This window comes from Rhinopithecus roxellana, chromosome 3 (genome assembly GCF_007565055.1).
Source record: "Rhinopithecus roxellana isolate Shanxi Qingling chromosome 3, ASM756505v1, whole genome shotgun sequence".
Lineage (NCBI taxonomy): Eukaryota > Metazoa > Chordata > Mammalia > Primates > Cercopithecidae > Rhinopithecus > Rhinopithecus roxellana.
The window spans coordinates 166643604-166665822 of record NC_044551.1 but is presented as its reverse complement, the minus strand read 5'-3'; the positions used below and the strand labels follow the sequence as shown (position 1 = coordinate 166665822).

At 44.2% G+C, this 22219-nt stretch overlaps 1 protein-coding gene and 1 pseudogene across 4 annotated transcripts in view; both read left to right on the top strand.

Moving 5' to 3' along the window:
* MAPK9 (mitogen-activated protein kinase 9) overlaps window positions 1-11532 on the top strand; it is a 58339-nt gene extending 46807 nt beyond the window's left edge. For 3 of the 4 annotated variants that reach the window (XM_030927023.1, XM_030927026.1, XM_030927024.1), the window contains exons 8-12: window positions 2168-2350; window positions 4111-4235; window positions 5233-5296; window positions 6879-6950; window positions 8612-11532. In XM_030927023.1, coding sequence (XP_030782883.1) covers window positions 2168-2350; window positions 4111-4235; window positions 5233-5296; window positions 6879-6950; window positions 8612-8754 — 587 coding nt within the window. In that variant the 3' untranslated portion in view covers window positions 8755-11532. Of the gene's footprint in view, window positions 1-2167; window positions 2351-4110; window positions 4236-5232; window positions 5297-6878; window positions 6951-8606 lie in introns of all 4 variants that reach the window. The other variant, XM_030927025.1, reaches the window with a different exon arrangement.
* Window positions 11533-14759: 3227 nt separating this feature from the next.
* Window positions 14760-18641, top strand: LOC104676223 (annotated as a pseudogene).
* The last annotated feature ends 3578 nt before the right edge of the window (window positions 18642-22219 follow it).

Sequence of the window (22219 nt, the reverse complement as noted above, 5' to 3'; positions counted from 1 at the left end):
AAGAAAGCCTGATGGGAGTATGTTTGAGAGAAAATGAGAGGCTGGGAATTAGAGACACAAGTATAGACAGCTCTGTTTTTTTTTTTTTTTTTTTTTTTTTCTGAGACAGAGTCTCACTCCGTTGTCCAGGCTGGAGGACAGTGGCGTGATCTCGGCTCACTGCAGCCTCCACCCCCTGGGTTCAAGCAGTTCTCTGCCTCAGCCTCTGGAGTAGCTGGGATAACAGGTGCCTGCCACTATGTCCGGCTAATTTTTGTATTTTTAGTAGGGCTGGGGCTTCACCATCTTGGCCTGGCTGGTCTTGAACTCTTGACCTTGTGATCCACCTGCCTTGGCTTCCCCAAGTGCTAGGATTACAGGTGTGACCCACCACGCCCGACCGACAGCTCTTTATGGAAGTTTTGCTGCAAATAGGAATAAGATAGAGCGATAGGTAGTGGGGGCCAAAAGAAAGCAGCTACTATGTTAACACAGGAGAAAACACTTGTCAGTTACCAACGTGATGGAATGTACTGGTAGAGTGCAAAATGTTGATGTTGGAGAAGGAAGAGTTGAGGGAGCTCTTCCTTGAGTAAGCATGAGGGTTAGTCTAGAGCTGGGCAGGCTAGGTGTAGCCGGGAGCCCAGTTGGTGGCTGTATGGCAAATGGCACACAGATGCTGGGTGGGTGCATCCTGGGGAGTCTGTGGGAGTGAGCATGCAGAAGAGGTATCAAAAGTGTATGGCAGGCCAGGCACGGTGGCTAACACCTATATAATCCCAGCACTTTGGGAGGCCGAAGCAGGCAGATCACTTGAGGCCAGGAGTTCAAGACCAGCCTGGCCAACATGGCAAAACCCCATCTCTGCTAAAAATACAAAAATTAGCCAGTCGTGATGGCAGGTGCCTATAGTCCCAGCTACTTGGGAGGCTGAGGCAGGAGAATCACTGGAGCCTGGGAGGTGGAGGTTGCAGTGAGCCGAGATCGTGCTACTGCACTCCAGCCTGGGCGACAGAACGAGACTACATACATACATGTGTGTGTGTGTGTGTGTGTGTGTGTGTGTGTGTGTGTGTGTGTGTGTGTGTATGGCAGAAGGAAAAGGTGTGAGACAGTTTTCACATTTTGGCTAAATAGGTAAATAAAATGTGGGCATAATTCTGATTTGACAATATGTATGAAACAGGAGTAAGAAGGAGAATTTGCTAGTGAATTGAATGCCAGAAACCCATTTCCTGAGCAGGTCTTTGGAAGTATAACATTTTGGAAGAACTGAGTTCATGTACCAGTTCCCTAGGTTATTTCATGATAATGTAAGTTCATTTTTCTAAGACATGCCTCAGTGAGCACTTTTTGAAGCTGCTGTTGATGCTGTTTTTTTCTCGCTTGCATTCTCTTGTATAGTTGAGTACAGTTTCAGTATCACTTTCCCACATGTAATCCTAATTATCCCAAGCCTAACAAGCACCCTGTGGAATAGGCAAAGCTGGTAATGTCTGCATTGAACAAAGAAGGAAATGGACCCCTAAGGAAGCTTGACTTTCCTGACACACTGTGAGTGCTGAATGCAGAGTTGAGTCTGAAACCCAGGTCACACACTTTGAAAGGAAATAAAATGCATTACCTCGGTATTGCAATGATGGTTGGGAAGAGTCAATTCCAAGTAAAACAGAGTGTCTGTCATTTGACAGCTGTCGATGGGCTCAGTGGAAGCCCAGCTGGTTGGTTCCCCGGCTGTAAACTGAGGGGGTCAGACAGGTCTCTCCACAGGTCCCTCGAGATCCTCTGTTCTTCAGAGAGCCGTGAAGGAATCTGAGGTAGCGTTAGTGTGAAAACTGATTTCAGTTGGCTTATGTAATGTTTATCTAGTTTCATGCTTAATCATTTTTGCCATAGGTATTCTTAGTTACAAGATAAACTTTATTTTGAACTAGAGTGGGAAGGTGTGTAGACTTCATTGTGTTGATTTAATAAGCTGTGTCATAGTTTATGAAGACGCAGAGTGGAAGAGTTTGAAAAAATAGTGTAACTTGGAAACCCAAACCTTATTTGAATATTAGTTCGAAATTCTGCTGCTGATCCAGTGGGGTGGCCTAGCTGATAGGTATAAAGATGACTCAAATACTGCTGCTGCATGTACTGTGAATACAAGGCACTCCAGTTATATTTTCCTCAAGAGACTCCTTAGATATTGATCAGTGGAATAAAGTCATTGAGCAGCTTGGAACACCATCAGCAGAGTTCATGAAGAAACTCCAGCCAACTGTGAGGAATTATGTAGAAAACAGACCAAAGTATCCTGGAATCAAATTCGAAGAACTCTTTCCAGATTGGATATTCCCATCAGAGTCTGAGCGAGACAAAATAAAAAGTAAGATAGCCTTTTTTTTCTTAGACTTGTGTTTTGTAATTCAGGTGGCGCTTTCAGTCTTTCATGTTTGTATTCAAAAAACCTGTGAGTTTTGGGAGAGAAAGTCATTTTAGGCCAGAAGTCTGAGGTATGAAGGCACTGAGGAGAGAAAGCTTAAAGGTCTAGAAGCTTTATCCTCCATGAGATGGCTTAATTGAAGCCTTAGGCCAAAATAAAAATAATCAAATCAATCTGAAAGAATCTTGTTACAGTTACAGCAACTGGAATTTACAAAGTTTTCAGGTGAAAAGAACCCTTGAATGCAGATTCTAGAGTCGGAGCCATGTGACAGTCACTCCATAGAAAAGGTCCTCCCCACCTTCTCCTGCACCCTTTACTACGGTGTGATTGCTTAAGGAGAAATAATATATTTGATTCTGTCCACATTAAGATTAAGGTAAACTGGGCCGGGCGCGGTGGCTCACGCCTGTAATCGCAGCACTTTGGGAGGCCGAGGCGGGCGGATCACGAGGTCAGGAGATCGAGACCATCCTGGCTAACACAGTGAAACCCCATCTCTACAAAAAATACAAAAAATTAGCTGGGCGTGGTGGCGGGCGCCTGTAGTCCCAGCTACTTGGGAGGCTGAGGCAGGAGAGTGGCCTGAACCTGGGAGGCGGAGCTTGCAGTGAGCCGAGATTGCGCCACTGCACTCCAGCCTGGGCGACAGAGCGAGACTCCGTCTCAAAAAAAAAAAAAAAAAAAATTAAGGTAAACTGTGCCTTAATCAGAAAAGCCTCAGTCTTTCCTGTGCTTACTCAGGTTGTGAACTTCAATTGCCAAAACCTAGGTGAGCCTTATATTTAACAAAGTTATTGAACTTGTTTTTTTTTTTTTTCTAAATACCAATCTGTAAATTAAAAAAAAAAAAAAAAAAGTGTAAGTTGCCAGCACTGTATACAGCTAGGCCAGCCAGAAGCATCTGTGAGTGTTTTATCCTGCGGGAATGTGAGATTGTTGCATGGTTTAAAAAGTCTGTTCTAATTTCATTTTCATGTGACTTAGAGAAAAGTACTCCCCCATGCCTCATGCCCACACTCTGGGCAGTGCCACCTGCAGCTCAGCAATTGCCACCTTCCTTGCTGTGGTTTCCCAGCCTTGGGCCCTGCCCAGACATTGGTCTGAGGCTGCCTGGTGCTCTTCCCCACCACCTGGGGGCCCAGGTTTCTCTTCCCCTTGCAGATCCAGAGGCGTAAAACCACATTTGGAAACCTGGTTTGTCATGAAAGTGGCCATCTGACTTTTTCTTAAAAATGTTTGGGTTATGGCCGGGCGCGGTGGCTCCTGCCTGTAATCCCAGCACTTTGGGAGGCCGAGGCAGGCAGATCATGAGGTCAAGAGATCAAGACCATCCTGGCTAACACAGTGAAACCCCGTCTCTACTAAAAAAATACAAAAAATTAGCCGGGTGTGGTGGCGGGCGCCTGTAGTCCCAGCTACTCAGGAGGCTGAGGCAGGAGAATGGTGTGAACCCGGGACGTGGAGCTTGCAGTGAGCCGAGATCGCGCCACTGCACTCCAGCCTGCGCAACAGAGCGAGACTCCGTCTCAAAAAAAAAAAAAATATTTGGGTTATATTCATCTTGAACCTATCAAACATTTCTCAAAATTAATACATCTTTGTTCTGTCTGTGCTGTCATATTTAGTTCTTTATTGTATGATTCTCTTTGTTTCATATTAACAGCATTAGTGTATTAATCTAATCTTTGTTGTCACCCTAGCAAGTCAAGCCAGAGATCTGTTATCGAAAATGCTAGTGATTGATCCTGACAAGCGGATCTCTGTAGATGAAGCTCTGCGTCACCCATACATCACTGTCTGGTACGACCCCGCCGAAGCAGAGGCAGTGAGTATCTGTTTTGAAAAGACTTATATGTGGAGGCCAGGCTTGTATTTCCTTGGATCTTGTCTGCTCGTCCAGAGCGGCTACATATGGGTAGCAAGTTCTCCATTTGGGGCTCCCAGTTACAAAAAGGCCAAGTGCTGTCTGAGGCCTGGGTCGCTTGCTCAGAGGACCTCGGGAATGAACTTATGCTTTGGTGATACCAGTCTCCATTTTGCAAAGAATGCTGTGAGCGCATAGTTTATTAAGCATCTGTTCTGTGCCATTGGCTTTGGTTATATCCTCTTGTTTAGGCCACTCAACCAGAGAGGCTGAGCAGCTTGCTGAAAAATCACACGTCTGTGTATCCTTCCCTTAAAGGCCTTGTGCCTTCTGGCTGCCCCGCTGGAGGAGCTCCACTCTGAGTTTGGTGCCCACGTGCGTGTTTCTGTATCAGCACTGGTGTGAGTGAGCTTTAGCTGTGAGGGAGATCACTGCGTAGTGGCAGGTTTCCTTCATGCCATGAGTGAAATACATGTTTATGGCATGGCCTGTGGTTTTGCCATCAGTTTAAACATTGTTTTATATAAAAAGAATCCAATTTATAAGCAGACTTTTGTAACAGTCCATTTATGAGTTGGACATTGGGTTTGGGAGTTCTCACATGAAGAACATGTAAAATTTGTTCTAAGAAACAGCAGTACCTTCCATAGCTGCCAGCACAATGCCTTGTCCATGATGGGTCTCGGGAAACAGCCTGTGATGGGCAGATGTCTGTGTTTTGAGGTCAGGTGATTACTAACAGGAACATAGTAACTCTTTTTTGGTTAACTTTTTTATAATTATTTTGATCCCGAAGCTGATCCAATATCACATGACAAATCTTTATTAAACCATGTGTTGAATTAAACTAAATCCATATCATAAATAGACTAGAAGTCTTCCAAGCGATTTTACCTTTTTTAGTGCCTCATTTTTTTTGAAGCATTACTGTTGACTTTACATATGATTTAATTTTTAGCCACCACCTCAGATTTATGATGCCCAGTTGGAAGAAAGAGAACATGCAATTGAAGAATGGAAAGGTAAAGATGGAGCTTATTTTGATCCTTCCTTACGACATTTCTTCCAATCCTGTAAAGCAGAGGCTTTTCATTTTGTGACATTTCCCTTCAGGAAGGGGCAAGAAACCCTGCGACCCACTTAGCCTCTTTCTCCCCAGTTTCCAGTAGAAAAAGAACTTGAAGAGAACAGAGTTAGAGAGGAACATGTATCAATTTCTTATCATTTGCTTCAAGAAGGAAAAATAGCATTTTTTTATGGCTTTTCACATATCAGTTTGTAAACTGAGCTTAGTAATTGTATCACACTTATATTGATAACATGTTGCAAATTGTCAGGTGACACCAATTCACAGGCTGCATGTTACCTATAGAATTCCCAGTGTATGCAGAAATGGGGATCCAGGGCTGGGGGTCATGTGAACTTCTGCCTGCTTTTTTTAAGCCATGTAGTTGTACATATGTTTTAAAATCTAGTTTGGGGGAAATTGCAGATTGAAAATATGCAAATAGGTATTATTACCGCCATAAGATTAACCAGACCACCCACAACAAACTGCACCTATAATGAAGAGGTTGACCTGACAATTCTTTGTTAAGAAGTGGGATCAGTAGTAACTGAGAACCACAGTCAGAGTGAGTCAGCACTGAAGGTGGGTCCTGCCCCAGGGCTATCCTGGAGTGCCGGTTGCCTGTGTGAGCCTGTGCTCAGCAGTGCATGTACACAGCACACTCACTGGCCTCAGTAAATGCAACGTGCTAATGTTGGTTTATGAATACTGAAATTTTAGGAATCCCTAATCACTTACTTAGTAGGTAATTAGTTTTTCTTACAAATGAAAGTTGAGGAAAACTGAAGTTGAAACTAGGAAAAGACTTAGGCGTGTGGATTCATTTCTGGCCAGTGTCGGGGGTTCCTAGCCCACATGTGGATGCTGGTTACCTTTGGAAAACCCCAAGTAACTACATAGAGAAACATACTGAAATGGGTGTGAGAATATCCAGTCCCTTACAGTGTTCTGTGGGAGCCAGTCCACTTCATAAAGCCCCTTGTGGATCCAGAACCACCCCATATGTTTTGCTCCCTTACTAGCTGCATGGAAAAGATGTGATGTAGTCCAGGTGCAGTGGCTCACACCTGTGATCCCAGCACTGTGGGAGGCCAAGGCGGGCAGATGGCTTGAGGCCAGGAATTCAAGACAAGCCTAGCCAACATAGCGAAACCCCATCTCTACAAAAACTATAAAAATTAGCCAGGCATGGTGGTGAACACCTGTAATCCCAGCTACTTGGATGGCTGAGGCATCCAGGAGGTAGAGGTTGCAGTGAGCCAAGACTGTGCCACTGCACTCTAGCCTGGATGACAGCATGAAACTGTCTCAAAAAAAAAAAAAAGAAAGAAAGAAAAGAAAAGATATAATGTATCAAAACGTGAATATTTTGGTCCAGGTAGACTATATTACTGAATTGACTCTTATCTTACAATTAAAAATAACACATCGCAGTGCCTTTGGAGTGGTTCCAGTTGATTTGGAATCAGAGTTTAGAGATACAATGAAACTCTTTAGAAACTGATTAAGCATTTTAACTTGTATTTTTATTAAAGAGCTAATTTACAAAGAAGTCATGGATTGGGAAGAAAGAAGCAAGAATGGTGTTGTAAAAGATCAGCCTTCAGGTTAGTGATTGCTTTAATTGATTGTATGATATTTTTCTTTCCCTATTCAGCTTTTCTTTTTTGAGACAGAGTCTCGCTCTATCACCCAAGCCAGAGTGCAGTGGAATGATCTCTGCTCACTGCAACCTCTGCCTCCTGGGTTCAAGTGATTCTCCTGCCTCAGCCTCCCAAGTAGCTGGGATTACAGGCACATGCCACCACGCCCGGCTAATTTTTGTATTTTTAGTAGAGATGGGGTTTCACTATATTGGCCAAGCTGGTCTTGATCTCCTGACCTCGTGATCTGCCTGCTTCAGCCTCCCAAAGTGGTGGGATTACAGGTGTGAGCCACTGCACCTGGCCTCTTTCCCTGTTCATCTTTTATAAATGGCAGCAACATGTGAAATGCCAGCCTAGCTAGCATCAGATTTAAAAACCACTGTGTGAATAGCCACCTTTTTGGCTTGTCATAGTGAAGGGGGTGGTGGATGGCATTTTACTGATGTGCCAGGCACTGAACTTCCTTATAAACATTTCTCTTTCATCTTTGCAATAATTGCTGTCACCTCCATTTACAGATGAAATGGAATTTAAAGCCTTTTCAACGTTGATAACCCTTTGTACGGGTCCCACCCAAAATGCCAATCTAAGTAAAATGGAATTGGGTTTTCTCTTGAGAAAATTGTTCATATCATTCTCCCATTTTCCTGCTTGATCTGCCGATCTTGATAGTGGCGGAAGCCTGCTGACCGGATAGTTGTACAATTATGAGAGACTCTGATATTTGTGGTATTCACTTACGTCTGCAGGATTCTTCCCGTTGACTAAATGAAACACTCAAGTTATATTTATTGTCTCTCTCCCACTCCCACTGGAAAGCACACACGTGCGTGGGGATGCACAGAGAGCACAGCTTACTTTTTATTCTTGAATTTTATATTCAACATGACGTATGTGTCAAGCATCTAGAGATTATATAACTTCAGCAAGAACCTAAGTGCTTGTTCACTAAGCACAAATTTATGACTGCAGACGTCGATCTCAGAGAGTCTGCCTGTTGTATTTTTATTCACACCAGACTAAAATATAGATAGTAGGAAGTAGGATAGTTTCATTTGCTTTAAAAGATTAAAATGTCAGTTTTCTAGAGTTACAAAACAATAAAAATACGAGGCCACTAATTTTTTTCCTTTTTCTAGTATATAGTCTTTATTTATTGCAAAAGATTTCTTTGAATGTTGATGCTTTTTGTTCTGTAGATTTAGTGTTTATGTTATAAATTGTTATAATTCAAGTGTCTGGTGACACTTGAATCCGATTCAGGCTTAAGCTTTTGTGATACTGCATTTTCAGATATAGCTGTTTCCTTTTGATGTCTGCTTGAAAGCAGCGGGTATTTTTTAAGTAGCTAACATGATTATACATGGCCACATATATGTTTAGCCACTGAGAAGAAAAGAAGAATCTTGCAAGGAAAGACACAGGAATATGGGACTCTGGGCCCAAAGAAAGACTCAAGGAAAAGTTCAGAAAGTCTAGCTGACTAACTTCTTGTTTATACTCATAGTTAGGATTGGGAAACTGCAAAAGGACAGAGCCGAGAAATGGCCTGAAGTCTCGTTGCCTGGATTTGCAGCAATGCCATGCCTCAGATTTTATTATATTTGGTTTTCTTAGCACAGATGCAGCAGTAAGTAGCAACGCCACTCCTTCTCAGTCTTCATCTATCAATGACATTTCATCCATGTCCACTGAGCAGACACTGGCCTCAGACACAGACAGCAGTCTTGATGCCTCGACGGGACCCCTTGAAGGTTGTCGATGATAAGTTAGAAATAGCAAACCTGTCATCATTGAAGGAACTCTCACCTCCATGGGCCTGAAATGCTTGGGAGTTGATGGAACCAAATAGAAAAACTCCATGTTCTGCATGTAAGAAACACAATGCCTTGCCCCTACTCAGATCTAATAGGATTGCCTGCTTAGATGATAAAATGAGGCAGAATATGTCTGAAGAAAAAAAGTGCAAGCCACACTTGTAGAGATTTTGTTCAAGATCATTTCAGGTGAGCAGTTAGCGTAGGTGAAGTTGTTTCAAGCTGTAATAGTGACAGTTTCTCATCATCCGTAACTGTTGAGATGTGTGTGCATGTGACCACAGATGCTTGCTTGGACTTGCCCATCTAGCACTTTGGAAATCAGTATTTAAATGCCAAATAATCTTCCAGGTAGTGCTGCTTCTGAAGTTATCTCTTAATCTTCTTAAGTAATTTGGTGTCTGTCCAGAAAAGGTTGATTTATGTGTATTAATTGGCCGTCAATGATGTTATCATATCTTATTCCCTTTTGTGCTATGATTTATTCTATCTTTTGTATTTCAGAAGACATATTAATTAAATCTATTTAATAAATAAAAATATATAGCTTTTCTTAAATTTGTGATGTTTGGGGCTGAGAATTATCACAGCTAAAACCAAGACACTCATGTGGACATCTTGTTTTCTTTAAACTGTCTTGTCTGGGATGATTGTACATTCAGCTTTACTGCACGATAAAATTTTAAGTTTTGCTTAGTGCTGCTTGAAATCCTAGCTACCTTATCTCTTTCTTCTTGGTCTTCTAGACTTACTATGAATTTAAAATTCTACCTAGAACTTCACCGTCTTTGTTAGGCACGTAACACTCCATCTTAAGATGATGGCAGATAGATTCCTGCGTCCATGGCCTAACGTTGGAGTAGAATCTTACAGAATGGTCCCTAGAGGTCATGGCAGTCATTTCCTAAGTGCTTCCTTTGCCAGAGACTGACCTGGGTCCTTTACTTACCTTCCCTTGTTCACTTTCCCTCTGCCAATACCATGTTCTTGATTTTCTTTCTTCACTGGAAGAAAGCGGATCAATTCCTCTGGTCTGTTTTCAGAGGCCAGGCTGATTCAGATGCCTGTTTTTTGCTATCGTTTTCCATTGTTTGGGGGCATTCCTTTTCACAAGGGAAACCCGTGAATGTTCTGGGAAACTCTTCAGAGGATATGAAGGAAATACCTAAAGAGTAATGATTAACCATTGAATATTTTCTGATTTAAAACTGCTCACCTGAAATTGATACTTTGAGACTTTACGATAAGTAAATGATTCAGAACTCATTCAGATACTGAGTGTGTTAAGTGTCACTGCAGAAACAGAGCTATGACGATCACATTTTGCTGCCTGTACCCGTGTTTTTCCCTTGAGCTTGTTTTGTTGCTGATTCATATCTTGTGTTCAATTATTTTGGAAGCTTTTCAGTCAACATTCTCTGGACTGTGTTCTGAGGAGGAACTGTGAAGAGAAAGTGGATTCTAGATACGATCTAAAGTGCATGGCTCTCTCTGCACTCGTTATGTCCTATCGGTTGGTCGAATCACTGGAAACTGGAACCCTTGATTAGCAAAACTAATATTGAAATAAGAAATAGTTCTTTTATATTGTTGTTTAGACACTTTCAAATACAAAATGGTAATAATAACTTGGATTGAGGCAGAAACACCTATTGTATGACTGTCTATCTTCCCTGTAATACACATTCTTTTAAAAGACTTCACTAAATCTATCTTTAAAAGGAAAAACAAAAGGGAGACGTTGAAAATGCACGAGTTGCCCTGCACTGTGTGATGCTCCCTCCTCGGGAGATGTGGACAGGGGACGAGGCGCCCACAGGTGCCCTGCTTACTTGCTCCTCTGTGCACTCAGCGAGCCACTTGCCACAGATGGAGCCCGGACGGTGTGGAGGGTTTCCCGGAAAGGCCGTCTTCCACCAGGTAGAGGCGAGCGTGCCTAGGACAGCCCACAGGACTCCACAGAAATACCTCACCCGGCTTCAGGGTTCTCCCTCCTGAGCCTAGATTTGCCAGGGTCTTGGTGCCACACAAATGGTTTCACACTGATCTCTGTGGAAAAATGCTGATGTTGGTTAAAGAACTGAAAAATGGGCTCAACTTTTCATCTTTTCTATTTTATTTTTGTAATTTATATTGTACACAACCCAGGAAGTAACTATTTTGGACATGTATTTTTATAAACCAGGTAATTTATTATTATCCTGGAATTTAGACTAGGTTTGTTTCATTTGTTGACTTGGTTTTCAGTCAAGAAGGAAATGACTGTCTCCCCCCCATGTTCAGGTCTTAATTTCAAGTGCAGAGTCCAGAGAGTGAGTTCTGTCGGAGCAGGAGAGAGTCTAGAAACACTGGCTGTGCACACTGTGTCAGTCGTGGGCCTGGAGATGGAAACAGGGCTCTGCTCTGGTCTTTGAGATGTGAGACACAGAGCCCAGTGCGGAGAGGGGAAGCCTCTTACAGGCCGCTTGCCCACACCAGGTCCGTGTCGGAAACACTAAGTGGGTGCTGCTTCAACCCGCATCTAATGCTGTGTAAGTCACGATAACGACGTACGAGTCTGTCTGGTTGATTTCTAATGTAACTCCTCTGGTATTTCCTACTGGTAATAAATACAAATGTGACCTTTCAGATTGCATATCTCAAAAGCAACATTGCCTAATGTTTTATAATAAAATATGTGTGTTTTGGTTGGTGAAAATAATACAGACTACATTTTAAAAGATAAATGTATAGCATGTCCAATTTTTGTGTGTGTTTAAATAACAATTAGATATTTCTCCATCACCATCTCTGATGACAGATTTAACATGAACACAGATAGATGATAAAGCATCATGCTTTTGATCAATGTTAGCAAGAGGTTTCACACTGAAAGGCAGAAACATTGCTGTTTGTTCTCTTATTGAAAATATTCTGCAAACTCCTAAATCTGTGTTTTCAAAACTAATGGCGGTAAGTTTTGACTTCACCAGTACGCAACCACAGTTCAGAGTATTGGTGTAATTATTTTCTCATGAGGCGTGGCCAGGAGAATCCGCCGGTCAGCCTTAGTCGTATGACTTAACGTCATTCATGGTGCTTGTGGCTTTGCGTGGGATGAGCCAAGTTCATCTGACGTGTGTTTTTGAAGCACTTTAGGCTTCAGTACTTAATACCACAGGAGGAGAAGGACACTCAGTGGCTCAGTTTCCTTTGTTTGCTTAAAAGGACTAGAATCATTCCAGAGAGATGAGCATCAGCTGTGTTTGTAAAGGTCTCGAGAGAAGGAAGGTGTTTCTTGAGATACTGGGATCTGGGTCTGGGTTCCATTTCTCTGTCCTGTTCCCTCTTCCCTCTTTCACTGCAGGCAGCACTGAAATGCTTTTTATTTATTGACTGAAGTAATACACACAGGTGGGGTGGGGGTGTTCAGGGAGGAGGGAGAGTGCCCATATTTCAAAATAACTTCATAATTAGCTACTTGCGTTATCTTGATTCTGTGGCTACTTATGTGAATGTAAGCATAAGGTGGTTACCTTTGTCAATAAGGCAGTTCTTTGATATTGTTTTAATCAGGAAAATTGGTAACAAAATCAGTAATAACAGTGACAGAGTGGTCAGTCACATCTCCTTGCAGCTGAACGTAGCCATTCTGTAAGGGAGGTGCATGTCTCGGCCCTTGGGAGCTGGTCACAGGCTGAGTCCTCAAGGCCTGGAGACCACATGCTCTTCTGCAGTTAGAACGACCAAGGCCGTGGGTTCCCGAGGGCCACTGTGAGCACGAGTGTTTGCTGTCTCCGTTCTCCTCCCTGGTGTTTAGAGTTGGAAGGGAAACCCAGAATCATTCTGTCTAACCCCCCACCCTGCAACAGTGAGAAGGCCTTACTCCCAAGAAAGAAGGGCACCTCACAGCACCAAGAAGGAGCGGTGGGTCTGCCCTGACCCCGTGGGCAGCGCGTTCTTGCAAATCTCACTCTTCTCTTTTAGTCATAAACACTTTTGAGAATCTGCTGACATCTGTGACCTTCTCCCAAGAAAAATGCCATAAGCACAAAATTTTTGCCAAGCTTTCAGAGGAGCCCTGGACCCCAGTGGATACCATGTGAATAGCCCCTTTCTTTTCTTTTCCTTTTCTTTCTTTTCCTTTCTTCCTTTTTCTTCCTTTCTTTTTCTTCCTTTCTTTTTCTTCCTTCCTTCTCCTTCCTTCCTTCTTCCCTCCCTCCCTCCCTCCCTCTTTCCTTCCTTCCCTCCCTCCCTCCCTCCCTCTTTCCTTCCTTCCCTCCCTCCCTCCCTCCCTCCCTCTTTCCTTCCTTCCCTCCCTCCCTCCCTCCCTCCCTCTTTCCTTCCTTCCCTCCCTCCCTCCCTCCCTCCCTCTTTCCTTCCTTCCTTCCTTCCTTTTTCTTTCTTTTTCTTTCCAGGATCTCACTGTGTCGCCCAGGCTGCAGTGCAGAGGAGCGGTCTCGGCTCTCTGCAACCTCCGCCTCTCAGGTTCAAGCAATTCTGGTACCTCAGCCTCCCGCGTAACCAGGATTACAGGCGTGCACCACCGTGCCTAGCTAATTTTTGTGTTTTTAGTAGAGATGGGGTTTCACTGTGTTGGCCAGGTGAGTCTCGAACTCCTGAGCTCCAGCGATCCACCTGCCTCGTCCTCTCAAAAGTGCTGGGATTACAGGCGTGAGCCTCTGTGCCCGGCCGAAAAGCCCCTCTCTAGACACAGCTCCTAGATGCTTTGTGTTCTCAGAGGAGCGGAGCCTCAGGAGGGTTCTGCTACCTTTTCTGCCCTTGCTGGGCCTGACTCGTTTGTACACAAATCTTGGGTGTACACAGGGCATCGTCACTCAGCCCCAGCACTGGTTGGTGTTCTTACTTGATGGCAGAAAAAAAACGACTTTGTTCCAATGAACTGGGTAATTTCCATCACTTCCTCCACGTGGAACTCAGGAGCTAAATGGAAATGTACAAAGACACAGCTATCATTAAACACATCTCCTAAAGGAGTAGTTCTGTGCTGAGCTTTGAAATAAATTCTTTCACTTAAAACCGTATTTTAAATCGATTCTCCAAAAATATATTCTCTCCTCTTCCCTCAAACTCCCTGTGATTTTCTTACAGCTTTTATAAATGTGCTTTGAAATTAATTTCATTCGCACATTTTTAGGTGTGCTTTGAAGTGAACTTCATTTGTGCATCTAGAGTGGAAAGCACAGAGGGGCTCTCTGCGTCACACCCATTCAAGTAGGACTCAACCTGAAGAGCTCCTCACAGCTGGTCACCCAGCCCCTGTTCACAAGAAGGGAATTCCTTTCCCACTGAATTGTTTGTACTTTTAACTGCTAGAACGTTCTTTCTTAAATCGAACTGACACTTGGCTCCCGTAACTTCTGCCCATGGCTCCTAGACCTTTCCTCCAGGCAAAACAGCAAGTCTGACCTGCTTTTAATAGCAGAGGCTTTAATATGTTAGTTGGAAAGGTCAGCTCCAAGTCTTCCCTTCTCTGTGTTAAACTCAAAAGTTCATCCAACCCTCTCTCCTGTGAAAAAGCCTCCGCTGCCGAGGAGGCTGAGGCAAGAGGATTGCTTGAGCCCAGGAGTTTGAGGCTGCAGTGAGCATTGACCAGACCACTACAGCCTAGGCGACAGAGTGAGACCCATTGTCTAAAAATAAAAATCCCCCAGCGCCTGATCACCTTGGGGACCCACTTGTCAGCTGCACCCCTAAAATATGGGCCCAGAAGTAGACACAGTATTTGAGATACAGCCTGAGCAGGGCACCCTCTAAGGACCCCCATTAATTAACACACTCTCGGGTGGCCTTAGTCTTGACAGCCATGTCACACTCTGGGTCTAGGCCCATCTCAGTTCCTGAGTTTTGTGACGTTGCGTCAATCCCAGTTTTGTCATCGTCATAAACATTCTCTCCCAGCTTGACATCTGTGGTCCGATGGCATGAACATGTCTCCTGAACCTTCATCTGCATGGTGATGAGCAGCACCTTCAGGCAGTCATCAGGACACGTCCATGTGGCTGTTGTCTCCCCATCAGCAGGACAGTTCAGCTCTGCAGCCTCATCACTCGGCCGCAAGGTCACAGAGAAGGAGCTTGATGGATGGGTCACAGAAAGTATGAATGCACTTCAGCGTCATTCTCTGCTCCACTTACTAGTCACATTTCAAGAAAAAGAAACGAGTTTGGCACCCTCCCTGGATCTCAGTGCTTTCTTTTATTTTTACTTGAGAGGGGCAGGTGGTGAGCGCCCACCTCCCCCTTGATAGCCACACTTTTGCTATCCTGTGGCCACTTAGAAAACATGTCTAGTTTTGTCCCCATGTCCGTAGGTCCGATTGAGTAAGGGAGCAGGGCACTTAGTGGTCTTGTTTTGTTTCAGCGTGAATAAAGAAGTGATGTGTTTTGAAGGCTGTGACTCTGATTCTGCAAAGGACCGTACAACTAACGCCAGGCAGCTCTCCTGTTGCCTGATGACTACAAAAATGTCTCCATCAGGGCAGAACCTGGCTCACGCTGGGTGTGACTTCAGATGTTGATCACCTTGAGCATCCCTTGCCTTTTTTTCCAGGGCCTAGTCAACACCCATGCATTCATCGTGCCTGCTTTCTGGTTGTCATGTCCTGAAGGATCTTCTTATCCTCCATTGAACCAACTTAACAGTGCCAGGCAGGGCAGGCTGTGCTGCAGGGTGTGCACCCTCCAGCTTTGTGTGGCCACTTCTAAGAGTTTGCCCTGACCTGCTCCCATCCCCAGGATTTCCTGGGATCTGGAAGGTACAGATAAAGCTTTGCTAGGTTCACCTGCATCTTTTGGTTGTAATACATTTAAGTGATTTTGTGTCCTTTCTATTAAATCACACCAAAGGACACTTCTGATCTTTTTAACCCTCTGTCAGTGATGCTAAAACTTTGATTTTTGATTTTTAAGTGTTTTTTAGAGGCAGGGTTTTGTTCTGTTGCCCATGCTAGTCTCAAGCTCCTGGGCTCAAGCAGTCCTCCCTCCTCAGCCTCCCAAAGTGCTGGGAATATAGGTATGAGCCATCACACCAGGCCAGTGATGCTAACATTGGCCACTGGCTAGGGTGATGACAGTCCAGTCCTCCATCCCTCAGTCACATTTTCCTCCCCGTGAAGAGGAAGTTATCCACGTGGGCTTCCTTTGGGGGTGCCTCATCTACATGTCACATGCTGTTGGCCTCAGTTGACAATCCTGGCCATGAGCAAGAATTCTTTGAGGGCTCGGGGAAGAGTGATTTCCTTAATTCGTCCTGTTGCCATCATGTGCTGGCAGTTTGCTGTCAGCGAGAGCTCCTGCGTGTCAGCCAGGGCTGTTTGGTGGCCCTGAGGTGAGCCTCAGGCAAAAGGCAGCCCTGTGCCCTATTCTTTCCCTTTATTGGTCAGGCTCAGAGCATGGTGTTGGTTTCACAGCTGCCTCAGGCAGCATCACACCTTATTTCTCTGGCTTTTTCATTCCTCTTTTTGAGACTTGACTTGCCAAAACTGTAGTCAGGGAAGCTCTTCAAAGCTGAGTCCCGTGTCCTGTTGGCTGACCCCATTACATTTTAAATTTTAATTTTGAAATAAGAAAAGTTGCAAAAATAGTACAAAGAATTCTTCCTCACCCAGATTCTCCAAATGTTATTTCACCACCTGCTATATCCTGTCTACATGCATGTGTATGTACATGCGTTTATACTGATATGTAGTCATTAATTTCCCCACTGATTTTTTACAAGCAACCAGATTTTTAAAAGTCTCTTAACTTCGGCCAGGCGCAGTGGCTCACGCCTGTAATCCCAGCACTTTGGGAGGCCAAGGCAGGCGGATCACAAGGTCAGGAGATGGAGACCATTCTGGCTAATATGGTGAAACCCCATCTCTACTAAAAATAGGAAAAAAAAGTTAGTCAGGCGTGGTGGCAGGTGCCTCTAGTCCCAGCTACTTGGGAGGCTGAGGCAGGAGAATGGTGTGAACCTGGGAGGCAGAGCTTGCAGTGAGCTGAGATCGCACCACTGCACTCCAGCCTGGGCGACAGAGCGAGACTCCGTTTCAAAAAAAAAAAAAAGTCTCTTAACTTCATGTATACACGATGTATACACATGTATTTTATAGACGGACACAGGTATAGGTAGCCATGTACATATGTGCCTGCATAATAGCATTTGTAATGAGCTGCCTACATGTGGCTGAAGGCGTTGGTGTTGACTTCAGAGAAACTACTAAGAAGTCAGTGTGGCTTCTGAGAGTCCTGAGGAGTAACTCATGAACCTTTGGACATTTTTCTGGACCATGAGACTTCATAAAGCTCCAAGAATGATACCAACTCTGCTGATGGAGGTGGAGACGAAACAGGGAGAGAGACCAGAGGAATGTGAGAGGATATTAGGGATGCACCTGGGTTTGTGGGATGGATGCCTAACATTTTTTAAAGTTGTTAAAATTGATAGACAAAAATAAAAATCATTACTTGGGCCAGAAGGAAATTCCGTCAGGAAAAGGGGAGAAAAAGAAAATATCATCCTTGCTTTTTGGTGAAGATCAAGTAACAGATCAAGAACAGATCAATGAGAAAATGAGAAAATATGGTAAATATAGGAAAAATGAAATAAAAGCATAAATAAGCCCTAATATACCAGTAGTTAAAATAAATGTCAATGACCAAAACACACTAATCAAAAAGAGTTAAGGGCCGTGAGCAAAGGGAAAACCTAACAATATATAAAATTACAAAACACGCACCATGTAGTATATGTATAATATATAACTGTGTGTGTGTGTGTGTGCGTATGATGGTTCACAAAATACCAAAAAGTGTGGTTTGAAACTTGAATGCACCCCTCTCAGAAATGAACAGGTCAGGTGGGTGAAAAAGCAAAGAACTAGAAGACTGGAACGCCACAGCTCTCTACCTGGGCTCAGAGAGAGCACTAGAGCCAACAGGCAAATTCTTTTCAACACAGGGAACTTACAGGAATACCGCCTGTATCAGTCCACAGAGGAAGTCTCAGTAAATCCCAAAGTCAACATCATAGGATAATGTGATAAAATTCAAAATAAATTGTATAATATCTTACACATCTGGAGACTAACAATACACTAAGCAATCTAGGTGACAGAGGAAATGGTAAGGAAAAATTTGAAATTCCTGTAAGTCTGTGGCCTCAACAAACTCTATGTGCCTAATTTGATAAGACCCAGTGAAGGCTTAAACACATTTATTAAGATTAAGACAGGTGGGTCTTTCCAGCCAGCGCTGAGCGAATGGCATCTCTCAGGACAGCTGGCACAAGCACCACAAGACCGGGGGCAAGAGAAAACCTAACCACAAGAGGCAGTATGAGCTGGGGTGCCCTGCTGCCAGTGCCAAGATCGGCCCCTGCCACATCCACATAGTCCACGTGCAGAGAAGTCACAAAACATACTGTGCCCTGAGGCTGGATGTGGGAGTTTCTCCTGGGGCTCAGAGTGTTGTAACTGCAAAACAAGCATCATGGATGTTGTCTACAGTGCGTCCAATAATGAGTTGGACCAAGACCCTGGTGAAGAGCTGCATCATACTCACTGACAACACACCGTGGTGGTACGAGTCCTACCATGCACTGCTCCTGGGCTGCAAGAAAGGGGCCAAGCTGATTCCTGAGGAGGAAGAGGTTTTAAAAACTGATCTAAAAACTTCAGAAGAAATATGATGAAAGGAAAAAGAATACCAAAATCAGCTTCCGGAGAAGCAGCTCCAGCAGGGCAAGCACCGCGTCAAGGCCAGGACAGTGTGGCCAGGCAGATGGCTATGTGCTAGAGGGCAAGGAGTCAGAGTTCTATCTTAGGAAAATCAAGGCCCGGAAAGGCAAATAAATCCTCATCCTTTCTGTCTCCACCCATGTAATAAACGTGTTTATTGTTCTGTTAAAAAACAAAAATTTTTAATGAGTTCAAAGACCAAAAAAAAGATTAAAAAATAAAAAAAGGAAAAACAAAACAGGGTGCAGGGAGAAGGCAGCCATCCGCAAGCCAGGAAAAGAGTCCTCACCAAAGCCCGAACATCCCAGCAACCTGATCTCAGACTTCCAGCCTCCAGACTGTTTAAGAAAATAAGTTTCTGGGTAGGGCACGGTGGCTCACGCCTGTAATCCCAGCACTTTGGGAGGCTGAGGCAGGTGGATCACGAGGTCAGGAGATCGCGACCATCCTGGCTGACACAGTGAAACACTGTCTCTACTAAAAATACAAAAAAATTAAATGGGCGTGGTGGCGGGCACCTGTAGTCCCAGCTACTCGGGAAGCTGAGGCAGGAGAATGGCGGGAACCCGGGAGGTGGAGCTTGCAGTGAGCTGAGATCGTGCCACTGCACTCCAGCCTGGGCAACAGTGCGAGACTCTGTCTCAAAAAAAAAAAAAAAAGAAAAGAAGTTTCTGTTGTTTAACCCATTCAGTGTGTGGTATTTTGTTACGGCAGCCTGGGCTGACTAATATATCTTCTTTACTAAGTAATTTATTGGCATCATTAAATTTTACCCCTAAATTTTCCAGTATGTATCTTTAAAAACTAAAGTTAATGCCAAGTCTATATTCAAGTTTCCTAAATTACAGGACTTTTTGGAAAGAAAAACAGTTGTACTAAATCCCAGTGCTGCTTTAAATTGTTTGTGTTATCTTATTTAGGTATATTTGAACATAAAATCTAGTATAACCAGTATGTTGAATAAGCAGGGCCTATGTGACATAATTAATATGCAATTTTATTTTACTCCCTGACTCCTTAACAGTTAGTGGGGGAGCAATTGATTGAAAACATTGATAGATCCCATGATCTTTCTGGTCTCTCATAGAAAAGAGAAAACTTAGTCTAAGCAAAAAATTCCTTTTCGGTTTAGTTATTAAAACGGCTCGTGCTGTGTGATATTCAAACTTGCCAAATTCATTCAGAGATAAATCTTCTACCTTCTCTGCTTGGGATATTCAATATACAGGAAGGCAGGGAAGGTGGCATGGCATATTCCTTCCCTTCCCCATATTTCACTTCTATCCTTCCTCTCTTTTATTACTAGCTTGAATGTTTTTTTATCCTACTAGGGTCAAAGCAGGGAGCAGGAGATAAGGGATGGGAAAGTCCCACACTTCACGGGCCCATCACACTATGGATTTGAGCTCCCCCATCTTTGAGCATCTGTTTCCCAGGGTACCACTCCTGATACCAGGTTGGGTCACCGAGTGGGGACCAGTCAGGGACACAGGAGCCACACTAGGTATTTCAACAAAGAATTGAATGTGGGGACTTGGTTAAACAGATGTTGGAAGATTTAGAGAACTAAAAAGGAAACTGAGGTAACAAATAGCTGAAGGGGCAGCTGCCACCCTCTAGGGGTTAAAGAATAAAGGGAAGAGAGAATCTGGGCTTGTTAGAGCCTGAAAGTTCAGAGAAGGGCCCCACGGAGAGGGAACCAGATCTGGGAGGAGCAGCATGGCCAGGCTGGTGGTAGCCCCTGTGGGAGCGGCGATGAAGCTGTCCTGGAAGAGCAGAATGAAGCTGAGTCTGGAACCGGCCGCCACTGTTGGCGTGCAGGGCTATTGCTGATGTGCCACCATCAGGACAGTGGGCACAATGGGAAGGAGAAGTGCTTTCTTGTCTCCTTCTAGAACTTCCCATTTGCAAGGTAAACAAGGAGTCGGCTGACAGCGGAGAGATGTGTAGCTCAGCTGAGGCCAAGCATAGAAGTGAGGCTTGAAGCTGAGAGACAACAGCTCAGTATCTGGTACGAGGAGACAGAGCCCTTGCTGCCCCTCATTTTGCTCCCATGTCACTTCCTCCTCTTCAGTTTCGGACCCCACCGAGCTCAAAGCAGGGAGAAGGAGAGGAGGGGCACAAAAGGTCATCCACCCAATGGCTCTCTCGTAGGAAAGCATCAGGCTCTCTGGCCTGGCCCGTGTTTACACATGACTTGTTCTCGAATGGAACGCAGTTGGGTGCTCATAGACGCCCCCTCACAGCCTGCCTCCGTGATCTCCCTGGGCAGTTTTTTTGTTTGTTTATTTGTTTGTTTTTGTTTTCTTTTTTTGCAGACGAAGTCTCGCTCTTGTTCCCCAGGTTGGAGTGTGATGGCGCGATCTTGGCTCACTGGAACCTCCACCTCCTGGGTTCAAGTGATTCTCTTGCCTCAGCCTCCCGTGTAACTGGGACTACAGGCACCTGCCACGACGGCCGGCTAATTTTTGTATTTTTAGTAGAGATGGGGTTTCACCATGTTGGCTAGGCTGGTCTCGAATTCCTGACCTCAGGTGATCCACCTGCCTCGGCCTCCCAAAGTGCTGGGATTACAGGTGTGAGCCACCCTGCCTGGCCAACTCCCTGGGCAGTTCTTGAAATCCAGGCAAAGGCACTTCTTGCTTCATCCCAGCGTTTAGGGGCCAGAGCGAAATGAAAAGGTGGGGTTTGAAAATCAGGGAAATCGTGCTGTTAGTGTTAAAGCACTTTTTTCCTTTCTCACTCACTCTCTCTCCCCTTGTCCTGGCATTTTTATGTGCCATTTAATGTTATTCTAAGTACATAAAACCTAAAATATGAGGTTATCATTAAAATGTAAGATGAACATTACTGTTTGTTTTTACATTGTTCATTGCTTGTTTTAAATGCAAATATAAAAGAATTTAATGCCTACACAGAATCACTGAAATTACACAATATGTCTTGTGTAGCTTATACATGCATAAATATTTCATTCTTACCAGGTCAGCTCTGCATAAGGCTAACGCAACCACAGTCATGAGTCATATAATGGCACTTCAGTCAACCACAGCCCACATATGACAGAGGTCTCATAAGATTATAATACTGTATTTATATTCTACCTTTTCCATGTTTCAAGGCCAGGTGTGGTGGCTCATGCCTGTAATCATAACACTTTGGGAGGCTGAGATGGGAGGATCACTTGAGGCCAAGAGTTCAAGACCAGCCTGAGTGATATAGTGAGACTCCATCTCTACAGAAAATGAAACAATTAGTTGGATGTGGTGGCATGCATCTGTGGCCTCAGCTACTCAGGAGGCTGAGGTGGGAGGATCGTTTAAGGCCAGAAGTTGGAGGCTGCAGTGAGCTGTGGTCATGCCACTGAACTCCAGCTTGGGCAACAGAGTAAAACCCCATCTCAGTAAATAAATATGTTTTGTTTAGATACACAATTACTTAGTATTGTGTTACCATTGCGTACAGTATTCAGTACAGCAACTTGCTATACAGGTTTGTGGCCCAGGGGCAATAGACTTTGCGATACAGCCTAGGTGCTTAGTGGGCTGCACCATCTGGGTTTGTGTGAGTACACTCTGTGAAGTTCTCACAATGACAACATCGCCTAACACATTTCTCAGAAGGTGTCTCCAGTGTTAAGCGAGGTATGACTGTCACTTTGACCCACACACATTCTACCTCCTCTCCCCACC